The sequence below is a fragment of the Copadichromis virginalis genome, linkage group LG3, assembly GCF_057382275.1.
Source record: "Copadichromis virginalis isolate Kocher_CV1m ecotype Utaka linkage group LG3, C_Virginalis_male_GT1.1, whole genome shotgun sequence".
NCBI classification, from domain to species: Eukaryota; Metazoa; Chordata; class Actinopteri; order Cichliformes; family Cichlidae; genus Copadichromis; species Copadichromis virginalis.
The window spans coordinates 62,334,996-62,358,564 of record NC_140620.1 but is presented as its reverse complement, the minus strand read 5'-3'; the positions used below and the strand labels follow the sequence as shown (position 1 = coordinate 62,358,564).

Sequence of the window (23,569 nt, the reverse complement as noted above, 5' to 3'; positions counted from 1 at the left end):
AAAAAACTGAGATTTAAAGGAGAGAGTGAGAAACTTGATCATCATCCTCATAATACATGTTTATCAGTATCTGCTGTGACCATACTGCAGTAATAACTACAAGTCTACATTTCTGTGACTGTTGATCAATCACAGCAGGAATCTGAGCTCATCTCTGCACACAGAGCAGCTTCAGCTCTGGGATAAACTGCTCGCTTCACGTCCTTCTCAGCTCACAGACACTCATCCTGATATTTTCCTTTAACATTTGATGGTATAATTCATCTGAGTTTACACTTTATCTGCATAAATACAGAAAAACAGACCCAAACACCAGAAACCATCAGTTTCACGATCAACGGGAAGTGGCTCAAACGTCACAGTTTCATAACGTCACCCTGAACTCCACTCACGGAGTTTCTGTCGCCATTGTAGTTTTTAAAGTCCCGTGATAAAGGCGGGTCTTTCTGTGAATCCGCACGCTCATTGGCTAATAGCTCGAGATTGACACATCGTTATCCAATGAGCGTGCGGGAACTTCCGACATAAAGTTGTTTCCTTTGAAAAACCAAAGTCTGATTATTTTTGCCTCCACTGACGGAGCCTGTTGTTCCCGCCACAGAGACACAGTAATGTCAGAGCGGTGTTAACACTCACCCTGCCTCAGCACAGCTCTCACTCTCCTCCTGCTCTCTCACACTAAACGGAGGCTCAGCTAAACTCACTTCCTCTCTACTTACAGGAAACCAGCGCTCAGAGGAGCCGACCGGCCTCACATTTCACCCACAGACACGAACAGCGTGGAATTATTTTATGTCATAAGAAGAAACATATTCATGTTAACACTCACCTGCCTCAGCTCCACCTTCCTCCTCCTGCTTTCACTTTCACTGCTGCTCCCTAAACACAGAGGATGCTGGGACTTGTAGTTGTTTCCTTCCGGTGCGGTCTTCCTCTTTGTTTGTTTGTGTTTGTGTTCAAGTTATTTCGATCATGTAAACATCAACAGAACACGTGAAGCCACACAGAGTTTGTATGTCGAGGTGGGTAGGAGGGTTTGAGGGTTTGGGGAGGGGTCAGAGGGAAGAGGTCTCTCAGTCTTGACAATCCACATTGATGGCATTGCATCTTTCAACGTGTTTGTGGGTCGATTTGGATGCTCCAGGTGTGAGAGCAGCCACTCAGCCTCTGCTGCAGATGTGTGTCACAAGTTCATCTAGTAGTGAGACGGTGGCGCAAGATGGCGAGTTGAGCAGTCGCACGAATTAGGAGCTCGTTGAACTTGTCCCAGAATTTACTTTGTGTTCGTTATTGTTTCCACTCGAAAGTAGTAAAATGACTGCCCCAAGTATAGTTAAACCTGCTAAATTCAAACTCGACCTCAAAAAACAAGAAACAACATCGCCATGTGATGGAAAGGAAGACAGCAGAGAAGGAACGGATCATGACTACGTAGAAAAAACCTTGAAAAAAGAGTGGACGAGCAGCTAGCTGACCTGAGTGTGCAATGCAAGCAAGCTAGTACGATGCTAGCCAGCCTAGCCAAAGCGGTTCAGTTCAACTCGGAGGAGGTGAAAGAATGTAAACAAAAGGTTAAAGAGTTGGAGAGACGAAACGAGCAGTTGACCAAAGATAACTACGATCTCAAGGAGAGAGTGTGAGAGCAAGAAAGGTACAAAATGAGGTGGTGCCTCCGGATTAAAGGATTAGAAGAGAAAAGAGATGAAGGTGTCAGATCGCTGGTTATTGGAATTCTTGGCAAGATCGCACCTGATATGATATCAAAGCTTGAAGAATCTGTGGATGTGGTGCATAGAGTTGGGAAGAAGATTGAGAACAAGGTCCGACATATCATCATTCTGTTTGCTCTGAGACACGTGAAAGAGGAGATTTGGCGTCGCACCAAAGATTCGGCTGTCTGTAAGAACGGCGGTTTCCACTTCGCTGAGGTACTGCCGCGGGAGGACTGGGAAGAGAGGAGGCGGCTGTGGCCGCAAATTGAACAAGCCAGACGGGCTGGGAAACGGGCCTTTTTCCGGGGTCCTCATGGATACATCGAAGGACGGAGGATCATCGACGTTGAATGAAAGACTTGATGTAAGACTGTATACAGTGGAATATTATTAATGGGACAAAAGAGTTCTACTTAAAGTTAAAGGTTATTAGTCACTGAGTTGGTGACAAGTGTTACAATCTAAACTCATGTTTATATATTTTTCTTTTCTTTTTTAAAAAAAAAGTTATTTTCTTAGCATACTCTTATTATGGTTCACTCAAAAATTTCTTTTGGTTCATTAAACGTTCGGGGTTTGAAGGAAATTGTTAAGAGAAAGGCACTTTTTTTATTTTGCAAGGGGCAAAAATGTCACTGTCTGTTTTTACAAGAGACTCACTCTGTGGATGCCGATGTTACCTTTTGGGCTAATCAGTGGGGAGACAAGATTCTTTTCAGTCGTGGATCTAACAGATCTGGAGGTGTGGCGATTTGTTTTAATAAGTTCCCAGGGGAGATTATAACATATAAAGCTGATAGTGAGGGTCATTGGTCAACTGCAGCTTGACGAGCGAAGGTATATTTCTAATTGTTACAAATCTTTATGGACATAATAACGAAGGTCAAAATAAACGTCTATTGGAAAATCTAACAAATGTTATTTCAGAGTTTAAAGTTATGTACCCCACAGATTACATCCTAATAGGAGGAGACTGGAACATGACCTCAGATGAATGGATGGACAGATGGCCTCCTCGCTTAGGAAGGAGGCAACAGAATAACATTATTGAGAACTTTTCTAGTGATAATAATTTTACAGACATTTGGAGAAGTTTGAATCCTGGAGTTAAGAATTATTCATGGTTTAAACCTAATGGAGAAAGCAGGTCAAGAATTGATTATTGGTTAGTGAGCGATGACATTTTGAGGTGTACTTCACAATCTAAAATCTCCAAAGCACCCCTATCTGATCACTGTTTCATTGATCTTGTCTTAGAACCAACAAGGATGAAACGTAGTAGCAGGGGATATTGGAAATTTAATGCCAGCCTTTTAAATAAGGACAAGTATTGTGATAAAATTAGACATAAAATTACAGATATAAAAAATGATGACTCAGTAGTGGGTAATATACAGAAATGGGAACTTATTAAATTCAAAATCAGAGAATTCACTATAAAATTCTGCAAAGAACTGAACAGGGAAAAACGGGAATATGAAAGTAATTTACTTCGTGAAATAACTCAGTGCTGTAGTAAAGAAAAACTAAACGTGCAAGAAAAGAATAAATTGATGGAGTTACAAACTAAATTAGACGATCTTTACCTAGAGAAAGCCCAGGGTGCCTTTATAAGATCGAGAGCCAAGTGGATTGAGGCAGGTGAAAAGAACTCCTCATATTTTAGTAAGCTGGAAAAGTGCAGACAGCAGAGAAATCTAATCTCAAGCTTGTTGATAAATGGGACTGAATGTAAAGATTTCAGAAAGATTGGAAAAGAAGTCTTCACTTTTTATTCCAAATTGTACTCCTCAGAATATTCAGCAGCTGATTCTGATAGTTTCTTTGATAAGATCCATAATCTCATCCCATGTATTGACAAGCCGTTCAAAGATCTGTGTGATTCAGAGCTTAAAATTGAGGAACTGGATTTGGTGGTCATGAAAATGGCATTAAACAAGTCCCCAGGGACAGATGGACTCACTACTAATTTTTATCAATTCTTCTGGAAGGACCTAAGAACTTTATTGTTTGATGCATTAAAGGAATCGATAGAGAAAAAAGAAGTGATGCCGAGCATGAAACAAGGGCTGATAACCCTGATCCCTAAATCGGGTAAGGATAAAAGAATTTTAGACAATTTAAGACCCATCACCTTACTAAACACTGACTATAAGATCCTGTCTGGAGCTGTAGCTGAGAGGCTAAAGAAAGGCATCTCAAACATTATCAGTGAAACACAATCAGGTTTTTTGAAAGGAAGACTAATTCATAACAATATTAGGCTGGTTTTGGATCTCCTTGAATACAGTGAATTAATCCAAGAGAGAGGGTACATCCTGTTCTTGGATTTTTACAAAGCATTTGACTCAGTTGAACATACGTTCATATTAAAAACTCTGCAGTCTTTTGGTTTTGGAGAGGAATTTATCAATGTTATAGAGATGCTATATAATGACATTAACAGCTCTGTTTTGCTAGAACATGGTACATGTTCAAGGTTTGAGGTTAATAGAGGGATAAGGCAGGGATGTAGCAGCTCACCACTTCTGTTCATCATGGTTGCTGAGCTGTTGTCTATTTTGATTAAAAACAGTCACATTGAGGGGTTAACTGTGATGGGTGAACAGATAATAATCAGTCAGCTGGCAGATGATACCACCCTGTTTCTAAAAAATGAGGACCAGATTCCTTTAGCCTTGCAGGCGATCAACCATTTCTCCAAAGCTTCTGGCCTACAGCTGAATATTAATAAATGCAAAATTCTAGCTCTGCATGAGTGTCCCCTGCAAGCAATAAATAATATGCAGATCAAAAAAGAGGTGAAGTATCTGGGCATTGTAATTTGCAAGGATAAGACATCAACAGAAAATAAGAATATCTGTACCAATATAGAAAAGTGTAAGTCAATTTTAAACATGTGGCTGCAAAGGGACATAACTCTGTTTGGGAGAATCTTGCTAACCAACATGGACAGTCTGTCCAGACTCATCTATCCAGCCTTTTCTCTGCCCATACCTCCAAAACTAATTAAATCTATAAATACTCTTAATTTTAGGTTCATATGGAGGAACAAATGTCATTATATAAAGAAAAATGATGTGATTAAGAATTATGAAGAGGGTGGGGCTAATGCCACTGACTTTGATGTTATGAATGGTGTACTAAAATTGAAATGGTTAAGATCTTTCATTAGGAACAAAAATTCCTTTTGGAACATTATTCCCAATGTGATTTTTGGCAAAATGGGTGGAATAGACTTTTTGTTACGTTGTGACTTTGATTGCAGTTCGTTACCTGTTAAACTCTCAGCTTTCCATCAGCAGGTCCGTCTCTACTGGAAATTAATCTATAAACATAGCTTTACTCCTCGCAACACCCCTATATGGAACAACAGGTATATCCGTTTGTGTAGGAAATCTGTGTACGTGGATGAATGGAGATCTAAAGGGATTTGGGCTGTAGCTCATTTTATGGATGATAATGGGGTCTTACTAAAACATGAGACGTTTTGTGAGAAATTTGATGTAAGATGTACTGCTAAGAGATATAAATCCCCAGTGAAAGCCATCCCAGTCCCTTTGAGATCAATGATAAAAGAAGATATTGTGCACTCTAAAATTTCTCCTGGACTGAGGCAGCTCTGCATAGCTGGAGTTGAATTTGGTGACAGCAGGTTTACAAACAAAGTGATCAGGAATATTTTGATAAATGAAATTTGCCCTAATCCGGTTAAAAGAAATTATATCCTTAAAGAATTTGAGACCATGGAGGTTAAGGCGATAAGACAAAAGTCTACAGGGAGAGCAGAATTATTAGGCAAATGAGTATTTTGTCCACATCATCTTCTTCATGCATGTTGTCTTACTCCAAGCTGTATAGGCTCGAAAGCCTACTACCAATTAAGCATATTAGGTGATGTGCATCTCTGTAATGAGAAGGGGTGTGGTCTAATGACATCAACACCCTATATCAGGTGTGCATAATTATTAGGCAACGTCCTTTCCTTTGGCAAAATGGGTCAAAAGAAGGACTTGACAGGCTCAGAAAAGTCAAAAATAGTGAGATATCTTGCAGAGGGATGCAGCAGTCTCAAAATTGCAAAGCTTCTGAAGCGTGATCATCGAACAATCAAGCGTTTCATTCAAAATAGTCAACAGGGTCGCAAGAAGCGTGTGGAAAAACCAAGGCGCAAAATAACTGCCCATGAACTGAGAAAAGTCAAGCGTGCAGCTGCCAGGATGCCAGCATAGGAAAATTGGGTTGAACAGTGAGACTGCATTTGTGGGGTTTAGAAACATCCAGAGCATCGCAACAGAAAGGTAAATAAAAAAAGTAAGAGAGAGAGAGAGATAAAGAAATAAATGAACTAATAATACATAAATGAATAGAAAAATAGAAAACACACATGTAGAAATTGTCACATGTGAAATTGTTTTTGGAGAGAATCAGAAGTGAGACAGTTTGAATCCACAGTTCAGCGCAAAGATGCAGGAATTAAATCTGATTATAAAAACACATCGAGGCAACGAAGACCAGCTTACACTCAATATTAATATGAACACACAACATACACGCAATGAAGACATGCTTACACTCATGAATGTGAATACATGACATAAATGCTGAATGGTGTAGATTTAACACACTTAAAGGCTGAAGCTGAGGAATAACTCAGGAAGCTGCAGGACAATAGAGCGACTTTTGTGACAAGGAAAAAGAGACTGGGAGGACCAACCAGGGATTAGAAGCTTAAAGCAGATTTAAAATAGTGAATTAGAAGTGGTTTCCAGCTGATTGAGCAAAAGAAGTGACGACTGTAGAAATAAAAATAAAAGAATAATAATTGAATTATGCAGCAATGTTTTGAATATGCATTTCTGTTGTCAGGGCAACTTCTCGAGATGTGACTCAATATGCAAATTAGTTGAATGAGTGGGGACAGAAAAAAAAGAAAAACTCAAGTTTCCTGTCTGAGACATGAGTGAAGTTTGCATTGAGAGAAATATATCTGTGACTGTGTGAGAAGAACTGTTTGGTAAAATATATGATAGCAGCCGCAGGACAATTAAATAAAGTCTGTGACTAAGTGCAGTCGTGCAGATTTGGAGAAGAAGTTTATAATTTAGTGATGACACATTGTTATAAAGTGTTTAGAAAGGGCTTAATGGGAATATTACTGTTGGGCAAACTGTGCGGCTTTAACAAGATTTTCTGTGTATTTAGCAGGTGAAACTCTGTCAGCTGACTTCAGACTGTCAGGAAGCTGAAGAACCTGAGGCCAACCACTGAAACATGATGTGGGCAAAATGAACAGAGGGAGGGATTTTAAAGGTGAACATTTAGGACTTACTGCAAATGTTACTATGTCAAAGTTACTGTGACTCAAACAGAGGAAATTCTGATTTTTTTATTTCCACACCCAGCATGTTTTGGGTGTTATATGCTATTAAATACTTTTAAATAAATTAAAAAGTATTTTCACATTTAACTCCAGAAAATCATCAATCAAAACATGGATATTACCTGACCACAGATTCGTGGTGACGTCACTGCTCTTTTAACTGTTCGGTGTCTTTGTTTGTTTGCTGGTTGTAGAAATGGTTTATATGAGCTTTGAGCTGAGAGTCAGAGGTTTCTGTGGACACTGCTCATGTCGGCACTTATATTTCTGACCTTTTCTTATAACCGATTAAACATGATCTCCTCCCTTTTGCCCCCATTTTTGGTGGTGTAGGTACAAATGATCAGGCATGACATTCTCATAATAAATAAGATATTGCAAATAATTATTTCTGCATTTGTGCGATTGAAGTGAATTGAAAATGTGTATGAAATGACACTGTTTTAAAGATTTGGCCTAAATAATTTTGGAGTGAATGAGTCTAAACATGATGACCTAACTAGTGATACCCTGTCACACACACACACACACACACACACACACACACACACACACACACACACACACACACACAGCATGTTATGCCAGTTTCAGCTGAAACTATGTTTCAAACCATATTCCGGGTTTTTAGTTCACCATTTATGAGGCTTCAAGAAGAAAATAAAAGACAGATCTGAATGTTTGAAAATGTTTTGGAAAGATTCTGTAAAGATGAGATGAAAAATACTCAAAAGATAAATTTAATTGGTTTATTATTTAGATAAGTTTAAAAAAGTTAAACAAGCAAGTAAATGAAGAAACAAGGCAGAGGAGAGAAAAGCCCAACAATCCCCTCTGAGCAAGCAGTTGGCGACAGTGGGGAGGAAAAACTGCCTTTAAACGGGCAGGAACCTCCGGCAGAACCAGGCTCAGGAGGGGGCAGTCAACGGCCGGGACTGGTTGGGGGGGTTAACAGAGGTGGAGCAAGACGAGGCTACATCAGGTGAGGAAGCAGTAGCGTCTCTCCTCCGGAACAAGTGGAACCATTTTTTCTTTTTTTTCATGCACTTTTCCACGAGCGCTTTTTTCTCCAGGATGAGATTTCTCAGCTCATCGATGGTTTCTGCGTTTTGTTCTTCAAGTTTCTCACATCTTTGTTCCACCTCTTCCAATGTTGCTTGTTGTTCTTCAAGCTTGTCTTTGAGTTGTTTGGATGTTGCCTCCTGTATCAGCTTGTCCTTGTGCATGTCTGCATTTCTCTGTTGGACCTCTTTGTGCTTGTCTTCTAACTGCTCGTTTCTTTTCTGGATTTCTTGGAGCGTGAGCTGCAGGTCTTCATGTATTTTGTCTTCTTGTTGTTTTTGCGCCTGCATTTGAGTGTTTTCACGCTTCAAGTTATTGAATTCCACCAAAATCCCCTTAACGAGCTCGGAGTTGTTTCTCGCTATCTGATCGATCCTTCTCTGCATCTGTGAGCAGCGTTTCTCCAGTTTGTCCTTTTCTTCTTCCACTTTAGTTGCTTTGTCCTCCAGCTGATTACAAAACTCTTGCAGTTTTAGATTTTTAGACTCAAAGTCCTGGACGACACGTTTTCCTTCTTTCAGTCTTTCCTGCTGTTGCTCTTTCTGTTGAAGAAGGTCTTTATTTTGGCGCAGTGTTTCATCCAGGCTTTCTTTCAGCATGCGGTATTTTTCCTGCATGTTCTTCAGTTCGTGCTGCATGTCTCGTTGCTTTTTGTCCTGCTCTTCCTTCTGTTGGAGGAATTCTTTCTTTTCTTCCACAGCTTCATGGAGCTGTCTTTGGAGGAGCCGATTTTTTCGGTCCATGTATTGGAGATCCCGTTGTATCTTATCAGTCATCGTTTTCTTGTCTTGGAGCTGGTTGGTCATTTCTTTGAGTTCTGCACTCTTTTGCCTGTTTTCTTTAATGAGGTGCACAATCTGCTCTCGGGTCTGAGCAAACTTGATTCCCCAGCCCTCATTAATAATTTTTATGTCCGGCTGGCGCTGTTGTCTTTCTTCCAGCTCTTTATTTTGGGCTTCCATTCGTCTACATTTGTCCTCCAGTTGAAGTTTCTCTTCTTCAATTTGTTGCATTTTTTTCTGGAGAAGGTAGTTTTCCTTCCTACTCTCCTCTAACGCCCTTTGGAAGGATGAGGAGCCATTTGGGGAAATTGGCCGGCCACGCCAGGAAGTAGAGGCGGCGTAATCTTTTTGAATTGGTTGTTTTTTTCTTGGAAACATGTTGGAGTTTCTATACGATGACTTTGAAGAGCTTGTGGTGAACGTTTTGTAGGCTGCAAACACAGATGCTGCTGAAACGAACTAAAACTTGCTGTTTCTCACCCCTACTTAAAGAAAAACATCAAAGGACTTAAGATTCTTAAGATCTATGACATCATCACTCCCTAAGCCAATGAGATTGTCACAAGACATTTTGGAATGGGGTATTTTTTTTTAAACTGTTTTCAAACTTAACTTAAAATTTCAGTGTTTCCTGGTTGTGGACTATTGGTTAGTCCAGCCGATTAAGAAATTAATTGTCACAAACATCACTAATATTATATAACAGACGACAGAAAACAAGAGTTTTTTTTCTACGCAATAGCGGTATAATAAAAGTTTTTTTTAATTATCCTACTTTTTATAAAAGAGAACATTTATTAAAGATTATGTATGTAATTAAAAAACTCTGTTCATCTAAAGCAGGGGTCAGTAACCTTTAAGACCCAAAGAGCCAAAGAGCCATAATTGGCCTATCTGGGGTTGAAAGGCTCGATAAATGCACGGCGTTTCGCCGGGTACACCGGCTTCCGCGAGTGTGACGCTTATTTTGAGCGATGAAAAAATAAGAAAATATAATTTTATTTGTATATTGCAAAATCACAATAATCTTCCAATTTAGAACTACAAGTTTAAAAAAAGAACTAACATAAATAAAATACACTTCAGCTAATTTATTTTCACAAACCACGCGGAGCCGCACTATAAGGACTAAAGAGCCGCAGGTTGCCGACCCCTGATCTAAAGGGTTTAACAAAAAGGGGGAGCTTCCTGCTGGAAATTGAAATGTCCCCATGTCCCCACTGGGCGATCGTGGCTCAAGAGTTAGGAGTTCGCCTTGTAATCGAGCCCCGGCTTGGACAGTCTCGGTCGTTGTGTCCTTGGGCAAGACACTTCACCCGGCAAGACACTTCACCCGTTGCCTACTGGTGGTGGTCAGAGGGCCTGGTGGCGCCCCAGGGTGGCTGTAGCTACATCACCAGTGTGTGAATGTGTGCGTGAATGGGTGGATGACTGAGCGTGGGTGCTTAACTAGTTAAAAAAACAAACAAACATCTGTCTCTTATTTTTTATGTCACACAGGAAAGAAGCTTCAATGTCTGATGAGAAGACATTAATTTGTTGGTGTTTGTGGTGTTTGGTGCAGTTTTCTTGTTTTCTGGCTTGTTGTTTATTTACAGTGGAGATGAAGATCTCTAACAAGTTGATTTGTTCACATTTGCACATTTTTAAGAGGAATGTGTTTTTTTTGAGTTTGTACACTATATGCATGTAAGGCAACCGTTTCCTTTTTCTGTATTTTTGTGTGCTGCTCTTTTAACAAAAGGGGAACAAAAGACATTTAAATCGACCTCAGATGATTTGTTTAAATTTTTACAAGGTCTTACTGAGGTGATGCAAAGTGAAACATGCTTCTTTTTTGGTAATGTGCTGGAAAAGCTTGAAAATTGACCTTGAATGTGCTTAAAAAGTGCTTGAATTTGACCCTAAAAATGTGTATGAACCCTGCATATATTGCAGTATTTACAGTTTATAGTAGGAATTTCATGGCAACAGCTAATCTTTATTTTGTTTACTGGGAAATGAAATGCTGCCAATTCACAAAGCTGTGCTTCAGCTGCACTTCCTGTTGTAGACTTGTGATGCACACAGGCTCTGTCCCAGCACTCAGCATGTTCTTCCTTATTTGCTCCACCAGGGGGAGCTCCTAAACTATGACATCTTGATAGGAGTGAACCAGGGAGAGGGGCTGAAGTTTGTGGACGACAGTGAGGACAACGACGGCATCTCAGCTGCGGCGTTCGACTACACCATCTCCAACTTTGTTGACAACCTCTACGGCTACCCAGAGGGTGAGGACGCCACCTCTGTACACTGCCACTTTTTCAGTTATTCCATTTTACAGCCTCCTCTCACTTAACTGCATTTTGCAGCATCATCAGGTTTTGTCTCATTAGGAGCCGCGTTTGTTGATTTGTTCGTTTTTTTCTGTTTGCTGTATTCATTAAAATAAACGGATAATCGTCAAAATGACAAATGTGGACAATTATCAAAGCTTACATTACAATTCTGACAGCTTGAGTTCACATGAATTTTCAAAAGAATATAAAAAGCTGTGAAAGTGCTTTAAGCGTTTAAAACATGCGAGTAAAGAATGGAATCAGTAACATGTGAGCCCAGTGAAGTGCATCAAACAAGACAAGCGTGCTAAAGAGAGCCACTCATCCACATCACGGCGTGTCTGCGCCTTAACCTTTGAGGCTCTGTGGGCAGTAATGCTATCATCCCCCAGGTAGTCGGCTCCCAATCTCAGTGTCGGTGTTTCTGACAGATCGGCCTGCGAACCCCTCACAGCCGGACCACAGTCACAGTACAGACATGTTTGGATAATGCAGTCATGCTTCCTCTCTGCTGCCTGTCACTCCTTCTGTTATCAGAAAGAGTTTTTTTTCCTCTCTAGATTTCTCACTCGCTTCCTGTTTACGGACCACCAGTGGGTGGCACCAGCTGTGGCCACTGCCAAACTCCATGCTGAGTTTCAGTCCCCAGTTTACTTTTACACGTTCTACCACCACTGCCAAACCGAGACGCGGCCCGAGTGGGCCGACGCCGCGCACGGAGACGAGATACCTTACGTGTTCGGCGTACCGATGATCGGTGCCACGGACCTGCTCCCGTGCAACTTCTCCAAGAACGATGTGATGCTGAGCGCTGTGGTCATGACTTACTGGACTAACTTCGCAAAGACTGGGTAGGCCTCATGTCACAGTAGTGTAAACTGTACACGTTACTGTATGTTCACTGACAGCCTTCTAGTCATGTTGAATACTTGAATCTAGGTTGCTAGTTTAATTTCCGTGTGGCTTTGAAGAATTGAACATACTGGTTCACCAAAAGCATCCAGATCCCAGAGCAGCCGGTTGGTCTTAGATAGTTTAAAGGTTGCACAGAGAATGGGCCTCCTGTCTGTATTCAGTGTATTGATTCCACATGTTACTTATAATGGAGACTGAATATAACTTTGAACTGAAACGTTTAACCTTTATGCTCCACCAGGGACCCCAACCTGCCCGTCCCTCAGGACACCGAGTTCATTCATACCAAGCCCAACCGCTTCGAGGAGGTCATCTGGACCAAGTTCAACTGGAAGGACAAGCAGTACCTTCACATCGGTTTGAAACCTCGTGTCAGAGACAACTACAGAGCTAACAAAGTGGCCTTTTGGCTGGAATTAGTCCCTCATCTTCACAGCCTGCACGACGTGCTCTTTCCCACCACTACGTGCTCCCCCGCAGGCCGTGACCCCGGCACCATGAGGCCCAGAAACAACGTTCCTCGAACCACTCGTCATCCTTACCCTACCTTCCCATCAGATCCTGAGCCCGAGGGTTCAGAGCGCCCACCCCAGGACCTCTTTCCCGGAGACACCCGCGACTACTCCACCGAACTGAGCGTGACAGTTGCAGTTGGAGCGTCGCTCTTCTTCCTCAACATCCTGGCCTTCGCCGCCCTTTACTACAAGCGTGACAAGCGGCACGAGATGCGCCGGCACCGGCTGTCCCCTCAGCGGGGCGGCCCCGCCAACGACCTGGCTCACAGCCAGGAGGAGGAGATCATGTCCCTGCAGATGAAGGACTGGGAGCACGACGCTCACCACGACATGGAGCCCCTGCGACCCCACGACATCCTGCGGCCCGCCTGCCCTCCCGACTACACCCTGGCGCTGCGCCGCGCCCCCGACAACGTGCCGCTGATGACGCCAAACACCATCACCGTGATCCCCAGCACCATCACCAGCATGCAGCCTCTTCACGCCTTCAACACATTCCCCTCCACCGGCCACAACAACACCCTGCCCCACCCCCACTCCACCACCAGGGTATAGTAGGGACAGGCCCGACACAGCGCCACCTAGGGACCAGGAACACTGGCTCTGCTTCCGCTCTGGAAGGGAGGCCTCTAGACGTGGGCCTTCGTTCTGTCCTCTTATTCTCTTCTTTCTCCAAAAGCAACTACACCTGCTGCGTCATGTGCTGTGAAACTTGGCAGCTCCCTCCACTGGTGGCATGTGGAGGTGCAACTGAAGTGTCCAGCAGCAGATGAGCAGTTTGGGGTGGGTGACTCAGATCTTTCAAAGATACTGTTTTCAAAGACGGTCTGCTGTTTCCAGGCTCAAGACCTCCAACATTTGTCAAAGGGACGAATGCTCTCTCTCTCCTCGCTGTTTTCTCTTTTTTACGTTGGCGTCATCTCTTTTTCCATCTCCTGTGTGTTGTGTGCACATTATGCTTCTCTTTTCTACATCCGTGTTTTATTACTGCTCTCTTCCTCTCATTTGACACGCCTCCCTCCTGCTCTTCTCTAAAAATTCCCGATCTGCTGAGCAGTTTGGAGGGGGGAGGCGTACACTAAACATATAACTATGAAAACACTGATATCTTTCATTCTACCAGCATTTTTAGGTGCCAAGTAAGTACTGCTGTGTTTCATTTCTCATCGAGGGAGAAGAAAAACCAAAGAAAAATAGAGTATCGCTATTTACCGTCAACTAACAGAGTTCTGTCATGTTCTCATGACAAAGTGCCAAACTGGCCTCAGTCGTGATTTTCTTTCTTCCATCTTCTCTCTTTTTGTTGTTTTGTTTGAAGCATTTGTTAAATTGTTGTTTTTTATTGTGTGGAAAGAATTTTTCTGAAAATATAGATATAGAGAAATGATATTATATATAGTTCTATATAAAATGTGTACAAAGGAGAAAGTATATAAAAGGGTTTTCTCAGTGGGGGATCTATGCATGAATTATTTTTAAAGACGCGGGGAAAAGGACACTGTACCTGTCGATGCACGTTTCCCAAAATCTAAACGAGTCATATCGCTCCATGTTTGCTACTTTTGGTTTTTGGTTTTCTCCCGCAGAGTAAGAGCATCGCAGGAGCATCGCAGGAGCATTGCAGGAGCTCCTGAAGTCAAACGACGCCTCCCAGCACTCATTTATTAAAACGGAGTCGATGCCAAAAGTCTTAAACGTTAGAATCAAAGCAACAGCTGTGAACTCAGTCATGGTGTCATGTGCAGCCTCCGTCTTACTGTCACTACTTTTTCATTTTAGGGTACGTGAGGTAAAGCGTCCGTCGATGTAGCTTGATTGTACAAAATTATTTTTCTACGTTATTAACAAAACAGAGCAGAGACTGATGCTGCTCCTGTCTGACCCCCTTATGTCTGCCACATGTGTATTCTGACTTCATATCATCACTGCTCCCTCCCTCCTCCTCTCTCCATCCTACACCGCCTTTGTTATTTAACACCGACCCCCCCCAAACTGATAATCAGACAAATTCCCAAACAGCTGACTTCACTGTGTCGACACCGTTCCTGACTATTTCTGACCTCAGTTCAGCTCTGCTATTATCCTCACATTAAGGGTTCGTTCACCTGCCTGCAGATGATCTGTGAGCTCGTCGGTTGTAAATTAAACTCTAAGCACACTGAGGGTAACCGGGAGGCGTTCAGGGCCTGCAGTGCAGAGCTGCAACATGAAAAAAAGGGATGGGGGCTCAGATCTCCTGAACAGGGTAGAAACAACACGGTGGGTTTGTGCTGTTTGTGATTCCTGCTCCGTCACTCTGGTGGAGACCACTGCAGCTCAGCAGCGCTCCCTGCTGATCCTCTGATGAAGATGTCAACAGTATGTAAACTGAGCTGATGTGCTGCTGTTTGAGCCCACGTGGTAGCGTACGTCCAGTATGGGAGAACTTAGTCACCGGTGCTGTCTTTGCTTGTGCTCTAGCTTTAGCCTGTTTGATTGGTTGTTTTCTATTTTATTACTGCCTAAAAGGGGAGGTGGGGGAAACACATGCCTGACTTCTCCTGTCAGAGGTTTTGTAAGCTCAGTGGAAGGGAAACGTGCACAATGTAAATCATAAAACAACTGAGTGGGGCTGTGCTGCAGGTGGATCAGTGCTGTGGACAGTAGCTGTGGAAAAGAGACTGGACAAAGACTCTCAGCCTTAAATACAGGACAGAGGATGATCCGATCATCTTTCAGCTAACAGTGTCGAGCAGAAGGACGGCCGGCTGATGCGTCCGTACGAACCCTTTTGTACTCACTCCTGTGTATAAGGAGGTGGCGAGGGGTTGTGTAGTTAACCTCAGCACCACACAGCTACAGCAGAGGAGAGAACACAAACGAGTCCTTTCATTCGGCTCTGTTCTTTCTCCTTGTCTGTTTTATAAGCTAACACTAGAGGGCGCCATTGTGGCACATTCAGCGCTCACTCTGAGGTCACTGGACAGAGAAGAAAATACCAAACTGGGAGACGGATGGAGTCGAAACATCTGGAAGAAGATCAGAGCTGTACATTTTTAAGTGTAAGAAAAAAAACAGACAAAATATTTGTAAATATTAAGTTTCTTGTTTATTTTGTTTTGTTTTGTTTTGTTTTTGGAGTGAATGAATGATATGCTTATTTTGTGATGACAAAAGACAACAGGTGCAGTTTGTAATGAGAAGAAAAAATGGCCGTTAGCTTGAGGTTTCAAATGAGTTCATCCTTACCACCGATCAGTTTTGTCTTTGTTTTTTCGACATTTATTTGATTTTTGTCATAACGTTGATCGTTATCATGTGACCATCCGGTAGCAGGAAGGTCGCTGTAGCAGAAGTCATCTCCACTGAAGCCCCCTCACAGCAGAGGGCCAGTTTATTAGGATTTGCTAGTTTTCAGTGAGAAAAAACATTTTCATCAAGTTTTAAATCGTTTCGTTGCTCTTTTCTCTGCGATTGTCATAAAGTCGTCGTCCTCTTTTCAAGCCTTAGCTCGCTTTTATTTTGAAACATGAGTCTTGTGATCAGAGATGAATCTGTGCTGCATGATGTGCGTAACATCAGAGCGATAAAAGCCAGCTTTTCCTTTCAGTGATTCGCAGTAAGGACATAAATGACCTAAACTGAGACTGAAAAAAAGTGCAGTCAGTTAAATGTTAGCTCACCTAACATGTAGCAGTGTTTACATGTAGCCATGTTTGACAGACTCCAGGGCTTTGATACCATAAGATGCCTCATATCCTCACAGACTCATGAGATCACACAGGTGGTCTGACCTGCTCGTGTCACACTGTGCTGTCTGTCTGTCCGTTGTTTTTCTCCTGCAGTGATGTTATGTAGCAGAAAAACAGTTGGATGCTCGAAAAGTGCAGAGCGATGGGTGACGTGTGGAGAACATCACAGTCTGTGTGCGTTCAACAGCTGTTAGAGCCACACTTTGTCCTTTCTGTTGTATAATAGGATCCAGTCCGTCGCAGTACGCCAGCATTTACTGCTGTATCGCACCAGAAGCTCAGGAGGGATTAATCCAACAAAACATCGGCTTAGCTTTATACGGGCTAGCGCCGCCCTGCAATCAATGTGCAGGTGGGTTCCCAATTAACCCAATCACCTGATACAAGGAGCGAGTGCAGCGGAAAGAGAGCGAGGGTGGTAGAGCGAGCGAGAGAGAATGAGAGAAGAAAAAACGGAAGGCGAGTAGCCCATCTGGCTACATCGGCATGTTGGGTTCTTGTTCCGTCTCCTTTTCAGATTCTTCTGAGGAGGTATCAGTGGCCTGCTGGACAAATGAAACCTCTCCTCCATCAGAATCTGCTTCGTCCATTTTCTGAAGCAAAGCCAAAGCCTGTTGCGCGGAGAGGTTCTTCCTGCGTGGCAGTGATACGGAGGCCATCCTGATGTGCGTTCTCAGAAATGCGAACAAGAAATGATTCTCCCGTCTGGGTCGGTCTGCTTTTATGCACAGCACTGTGCTGTAGTCAAGCAATGCCACTCCCTCACATACACAGTGACAATGGAACAATGGAAGATCTGTGCTGAGAGTCAAGGAAGGTGTGAATGTGTGTCTTTTATATTTGCAGGTCAGTCAATGTGTGGGATATTTTGTATAGATACGGCAGGCATTTCTGAAAGTCGTAACACAGAGGTTTGGCCTGACTTGGATCTGAGCAACTCTGAGTGAGCAAATGCAAATGTGCCAGGCCTCAAGGATAATGGGTGGTTTGCACAACAAAAGCTGGAGGAGAAATGAGCTGACGACCTGTGAAAATCTCAGCAGGGGTGATTAACACCTCGGGACTTGCACCAGAAAATAAAAAAGCCAGTAATTCTAGGGGGTGTTGGGTTTAGGGAAGTTACGCAAATTTGTGCAGGTTTAGTAAATCTAGTGATAAATACGTGGTAGAAATCCCAAAAGGGTGATTCTGTTCACCTGGACGTAGCATTTTCAACGGGAGAAACGCCTCCTGAACTGAATTGTCTCAGTTGATGGCCATGCGGTTGGCCTCCTGAACTGTTTCTTTGGACTGTTTTTCCTCCTCTTCTGAGTTTTCCTTCCTGGAGCTCCAGCACCCACCCAGGTTTGGTGGAAATGTTCTAATTTTAAGAGTTTGATTGCAAAAGAATAAACTGCTGATGTCCGCAGAAGTTTTTAACTTTGGTTGAAAGGACAAACTATGAAAAATAATAGACCTTTGAGGATTTGAGCATATGGCAAACATTATGCAAAGTTCCTCTTAATTGTAAAACACAAATCTGAGGATGTTGGAAGACATGTGTGGTTCTCATCAGCTTTGTGGCATGTAGATGCTCCTTTTATTAATATTCCTAAGTCTGGAAGAATACTCATAAACACTGAGGTCCTGCTATGTGCCAATGTGTATCTGGGCCATTACTAAACAAAGATGTGAAGCAATGTTAATAATTGTTGGTAACTTTTTTTTCATTTCCAGGTTTCAGTTACTGCTGTTGATATGTTAAGAGTAAGAATAAGTTCAGATTCTCTTAAAGATAACAACACTAATATGTTAACAATTGTTGGACTTGTGGAGGTATTTTGAGAACCCTTATAAACATCTGAAGGAAAAATATTCTTTAATCATAGATGCAGACTCATGGAAAAAATATTGATTAATCATTTTATTTGATTTTGTAGAGTTGGAACAAACAGATTGGATTCTCAAAATCAGTCAGTTTCTTGGGGTCTGAAGCAACAACAGAACAGGGCTCTGAATTTTTGGCAGAAGCCCTTTTTTTTCTTCTTTTTCTCCTTTTTCTCCTTGATTTTAATGTTGTCAGACTTCTCTGAATTATTAGTAAAAGAGACAACTGGCTCAGACATGGATAGACATACAGAAGGGAGTTCCTCACTAGGAAGATCATCAGACGTTGCCAGACTTTCAGAAGCAGGCTCTTTAGTAGGAAGAACATCAGCCTTTGATGAACTTTCAATGAGAGGTTCTTTAGTAGGATGAACATCTGACTTTGGCAGACTTCCACGAGCGGGTTCTCCAGTGGGAAGAATATCAGCCATTGTTGAACTTTCAAAAAGAGGTTCGGAAGTAGGAAGAACATCTGACTTCAGAACACTTTCCCAAGCAGGTTCTTGAGGTTCTTTAGGAGGAACAACATCTGGCTTCAGCAGATTTTTACAAGCAGGCTCTTTAGTCGGAAGAACATCAGCCTTTGTTGAACTTTCAAAAGGAGGTTCGGAAGTAAGAAGAACATCTGACTTTAGAACACGTTCAGGAGCAGGTTCGTGTGGTTCTTTAGTAGGAAGAACACCTGACTTCAGAACACTTTCACAAGCAGGTTCTTGTGGTTCTTTAGTAGGAACAACATCTGACTTCAGCAGATTTTCATGAGCAGGGTCTTTAGCTGGAAGAATATCAGCCTTTGTTGAACTTTCAAAAAGAGGTTCGGAAGTAGGAAGAACATCTGACTTCAGAACACGTTCACGATCAGGTCCTTTTGGTTCTTTAGTAGGAACAACATCTGACTTCAGCAGATTTTCATGAGCAGATTCTTTAGCTGGAAGAACATCAGCCTTTGTTGAACTTTTGGAAGGAGGTTCGTGAGTGGAAAAAATATCAGCAATTCGTGAACTTTCAACTGGAGGTTGGGAAGTGGGAAGAACATCTGACTTCAGCAGACCTTCAGGATGAGGTTCTTTAGTTGGAAGAACATCAGACACTACTGGACTTTCACAAGGGGGCTGGAAGATCTGGCATATGCTCGTCTTTGCTACATCAGAAATTGCCCTGAGTAGTCCTGGTGCAAAGTTTGCAATGTGGCTCAGCAGAATCTTTTCTGAATATTTCTCTCTGACTTCAGACAGGATACTTTGCACCATGTCATCTCTGATGGACCTTGAGAAGATGGCCTGGTTTTCCGTTGTTAGGAGAGATTTGGACACTCGATCCAAAGTGGCCTTTGTCACACTGGTGGAGAGGATGCTCAATTTTTGGGAGGACATGTTCAGTAGGGGGTAAGAAGGAAGCTTCCAGAAGCCATGCAGGACACGGGGAACCACCTCTATCACCACGTCTGTTGCAGTGAACAGTTTGGAGGTTTGTGCGTCCTGCTGCCTCTCTTTAAGGAGGTCAATGTACTTCCTGACATTGCTGAGGAGCTTAGGTGTTCTGCAGAATAAAGTTATAAGAATGATCTTTTACACCTATTTAAAAAAATAACAGAAATTTTGAAATACTGTAGCTGGACTGTTAATGATTTTATGTCAGAGGTGACTCACTGAAATTTAGGAGGTATGGCCTCTGGAAATTCCAGCAGCATCCGGGCTTGAAACTCGATGTCCCTCATTTTATTTATTGTGTTCACTGCCCACACCTGAAACAGAAAGCATGTTTACATTGCAGTTTTGTTGAGAGGTTATGTGATTGTAGTAAAAAAAAAAAAAAAATATCTCCAAATGACTAAAACTCTTGTGAGTTTTCTAGTCTTACCAGTTTCAGAAGAGGTTTGGCTTCTGTTTCTTCCAAACCCTCCAATTCAAACTCCCAAAGTCTTCAAAAGAAAACAAAAGAGAGGTTTTCTCTCAGCATTTACACTTCAGCACAAACAGTTTCAGGTGTGAGGTGGATGGTCTGTAGGTGTCACAGTAACTCACTGCTCTCTGACTGTCTCTTTGCTCCTCTCCACCAAAAGATCTCCCATATCTTCTGCAGTGAGGCTTGATGGTATTTGGTTTTCCTTCTGAAGTCTGAGGAATTCCATCATGATTGCAATCTAAAAATAAAAGGAGACATTTAATCAGCATCAGTCCCAGGTCTTCAGAAATCACCTGACATTTTATCTCAGTTTTGGTTTGGATGGATCTGGGTCTTACCTGAGCCCTGTAACCTGGTAGATACCAGCAGATCTCCACAGCTGTGTTATATATGGGTGTGTTGAACAGCACCTGTCAAAGAAATAAGAAATTACTCATTGTAACTTAAATTGATTCTCAGTTTGTCAGCTTTTTAAAACTACATCAAATTCTTCAAAAATGCAGTAAAAACAAAAAGTGTCACATACCCTGATGGGTTTGTAGATCCCTTTACTGGCTTCCATTAAAACGCTGCTGTTCTATCACAGTTGGGGAAGAGAAACTTTCCAAAACTCTTCAAAACTTGTGTAAGATCAAATGTAGATATGAAAATACTCCTGACTTGATGGTTTTTCTTGCACAGATGAGCTCTTTTTCAAGTCTGATGCAGATTTAAAAATACACAATTCTAAAACAGTCACCATGGAAACATTTGATCCCTGCTTTATGTCATTAAATTAAAAGAAAACACTCTATTTTACACTACATTACACTATATGTTGTTCATTATATAAGTAAATAAGGGTAGGCTACAGCCGTCCTTAGGTCACTCCTGTGAAAAGATGCATACAAACTGGTGAATCAGAAAAGAAAGAAAGCCAACCTGCAGCATTATGTCCTTTTATGTTATTTCAATTCACTTCAGTTTTATTGATACAGCACCAAATCACAACAACAGTCGGCTCAAGGTGCTTTACTTTGTAAGGTAGACTCTAAAATAATATACACAAGGAGAAAAACCCAACAATCATATGACCCCCTATGAGCAAGCACATTGGCGACAGTGGAAAAAAACTCCCTTTTAACAGGGAGGAAGCGCCGGCAGTAACAGGCTCAGTGAGGGGCGGCCATCTGCCAGGAGTGGTTGGGGTGAGAGAACGAAGATGGGACAAGAGGCATGCTGTGGAAGAGAGACAGAGATTAATAACAAGTGTGATTCAATGCAGAGAGGTCTATTAACACATAGTGAGGGAGAAAGTCTCTGTCTGCTTTTCCTAATGCTGAGGTGAGGAGGACTATTAGCCAATATAAAGGCGACACTGGCGACCCGAGTGTGGAAACAAATGGTTTGCACAAGAAGCGGTCACTGAGCGATCAAAGCTTATTTACCACACATAAAAAATCAAGGCAGAGTAGAAGCGGGTGGATCGATTTTTAATGAATTTTAAAATTATGTTTGTTTTTCTTATTCTTGAAAAAAAGATCATTTAACCTCGCATTTGTTTCCCTTTTTATACACTACTACTTATGTGTTTTTTTCTTATTTATGTCTATATTGTTTAGTTAAACAGATGACAGTTTTCCCCTTTTTACTACTTTTTGAACTCTATGCTGATGTTTAAAGATTTTATTATTACTAAATAATGTTTTTAGCAATTAGGTGAAAATAAATACCAGATGAAACGATATTCTCTTCTGTTATCTTTTATTATTTGTTACTTGAATCAGTATCCGCGCTGCACACAATCAAAGTTATTTTCAAAACATGCAGAAACAGGTCTTATTTTGTTAACAAAATGACAAACCATTGCATCGTTACAAACAAGGTTATCACTGTACATATTAATTAGTCTTGAATAAGACGCTCCTTTTTGGACATGATATAGAAAAAGCACACAGTGTTGTCCGCAGGTTACCGAAAAGTCCTTCTGAACCTGTCTCCCAGAATACAATATCCGAGCGGTGTTTTTAAAAGAAAAACTTTTATCTCGGGTGAAAACTTATCAGGTGAGTTACCGAAGCTGTCAAAAAAGTACCCTTGCTTGTCTTTTGTGATATTGAACGCCAACCAGTGCTTCCCAGGTAAGTCTGATGGATCTGTATTCACAATGCCCATGCATGGATATCTGATGGGCTTTGTTGGCAGCTGGTCACATGCTAAGACGCCTAGAAGATGAGCCCTGTTACTAATCCTTTTAACAATGCTGGTTAGTTCTATTGTATTCATTTTGAATGTTTAGTAGTCGTCCAGCAGCACTTGTCTCATATTAGATATTTGGATGACTGAATCAAATACAGAGTAACACACCAGGTTCATTGTTCGGGGTAGCGGATTTCTGAAACGGGTTTCCAGCCTCACGCTCCCTGTTTGAACTAATGATACGTTCCCTGAATGTCCTTCATCAGCTTCCAGATTGAAACAGAATAATGTGTAGCCAAAGTCCTCACGTGTTATGGCCAATGGTCTATCCTTTAAATGTCTTCCAGTGGTTTGTATCAGCTGATAAAATTCTCTGGTGTAGTGTTTTCTCTGAAAATTTGGCTGGAATTGTTTGGCCAGATACGACTGTCCATCAGCGTATAAACACATGAATTCTATATCACAGTTTTAAAATTAAATGGATTACGTGTAAAAGAACCAGGATAAGCTTCGTTATCCACGAAGGCGATGATGACAAATTTAGGCAACCTGCCCATAAATAAATTAGTTGATATTCTTGCCCCAGCAGGTGTGGAGAAGGTCTTTAAAGAAACTCTGCCTACAGCATATTTTGCATTTGCATGATGCAGCGCCTTGCCGTGTGCCAGCCTGACACTTGGTGAGACACTGATTCTTTTCACAAATAAGCTGGCAGAGACGATTTTAACTTTATACGCGGTGTTAGCTCCAGTCATGAGAGCAAATTCGTCTTTAGAGCGCACAAATTTCAGCGACAGATCGATTCCATTAAGTAATAATTTTTCTTGAAAAAACAGGTCTGCGTGTACTGGAGCAATCAATTCAACAATACTGCTATTCGCTGTATAAGTACCTCTGGTCACCAGACCCTGGCTCTCCCCTTCTATACATGTATCATTCATGTGCGAGGCTGTGTCTGTACAGAATAAAGCGCTGCTGAACTGTGTGTCTAAAGTCTGCTTATTATAATTGATAAGACATTCTATTATGCCTCTGTATGGATACGTGTTGGATGATTGGCTAATCAAGCGATCCCCCAAATTTACATCTACCTGACTAAATAAGGTGCAACCTGGATAATTAACAAGTCCCACGTTTGTGTCACGGGGTGGAGAGGGACAAGTTACCTAAGATATTTTTATTGTGCATGTTTGGTTTTGTTT

At 41.8% G+C, this 23,569-nt stretch overlaps 2 protein-coding genes and 1 pseudogene across 2 annotated transcripts; 1 reads left to right on the top strand and 2 right to left on the bottom strand.

Annotated features, from left to right (window-relative positions):
• Positions 1-8,172: 8,172 nt before the first annotated feature.
• On the bottom strand, positions 8,173-9,383 carry LOC146716511 (uncharacterized; annotated as a pseudogene).
• A 2,448-nt stretch (positions 9,384-11,831) lies between these two features.
• On the top strand, positions 11,832-13,562 carry LOC146716510 (neuroligin-4, X-linked-like). Its single transcript, XM_085452501.1, has 2 exons — positions 11,832-12,108; positions 12,414-13,562. The coding sequence occupies exons 1-2, from the start codon at positions 12,008-12,010 to the stop codon at positions 13,240-13,242; spliced, it is 930 nt and encodes a 309-aa protein (XP_085308627.1). The 5' UTR covers positions 11,832-12,007; the 3' UTR covers positions 13,243-13,562.
• A 4,746-nt stretch (positions 13,563-18,308) lies between these two features.
• On the bottom strand, positions 18,309-20,886 carry LOC146716509 (uncharacterized). The gene is made up of 6 exons (XM_085452578.1): positions 20,716-20,886; positions 20,528-20,599; positions 20,309-20,427; positions 20,145-20,205; positions 19,934-20,028; positions 18,309-19,823 (listed from the first exon to the last, which is right to left on the bottom strand). Exons 1-6 carry the CDS (start codon positions 20,749-20,751, stop codon positions 18,368-18,370), a joined length of 1,839 nt encoding a protein of 612 aa, XP_085308704.1. The 5' UTR covers positions 20,752-20,886; the 3' UTR covers positions 18,309-18,367.
• Positions 20,887-23,569: the final 2,683 nt, after the last annotated feature.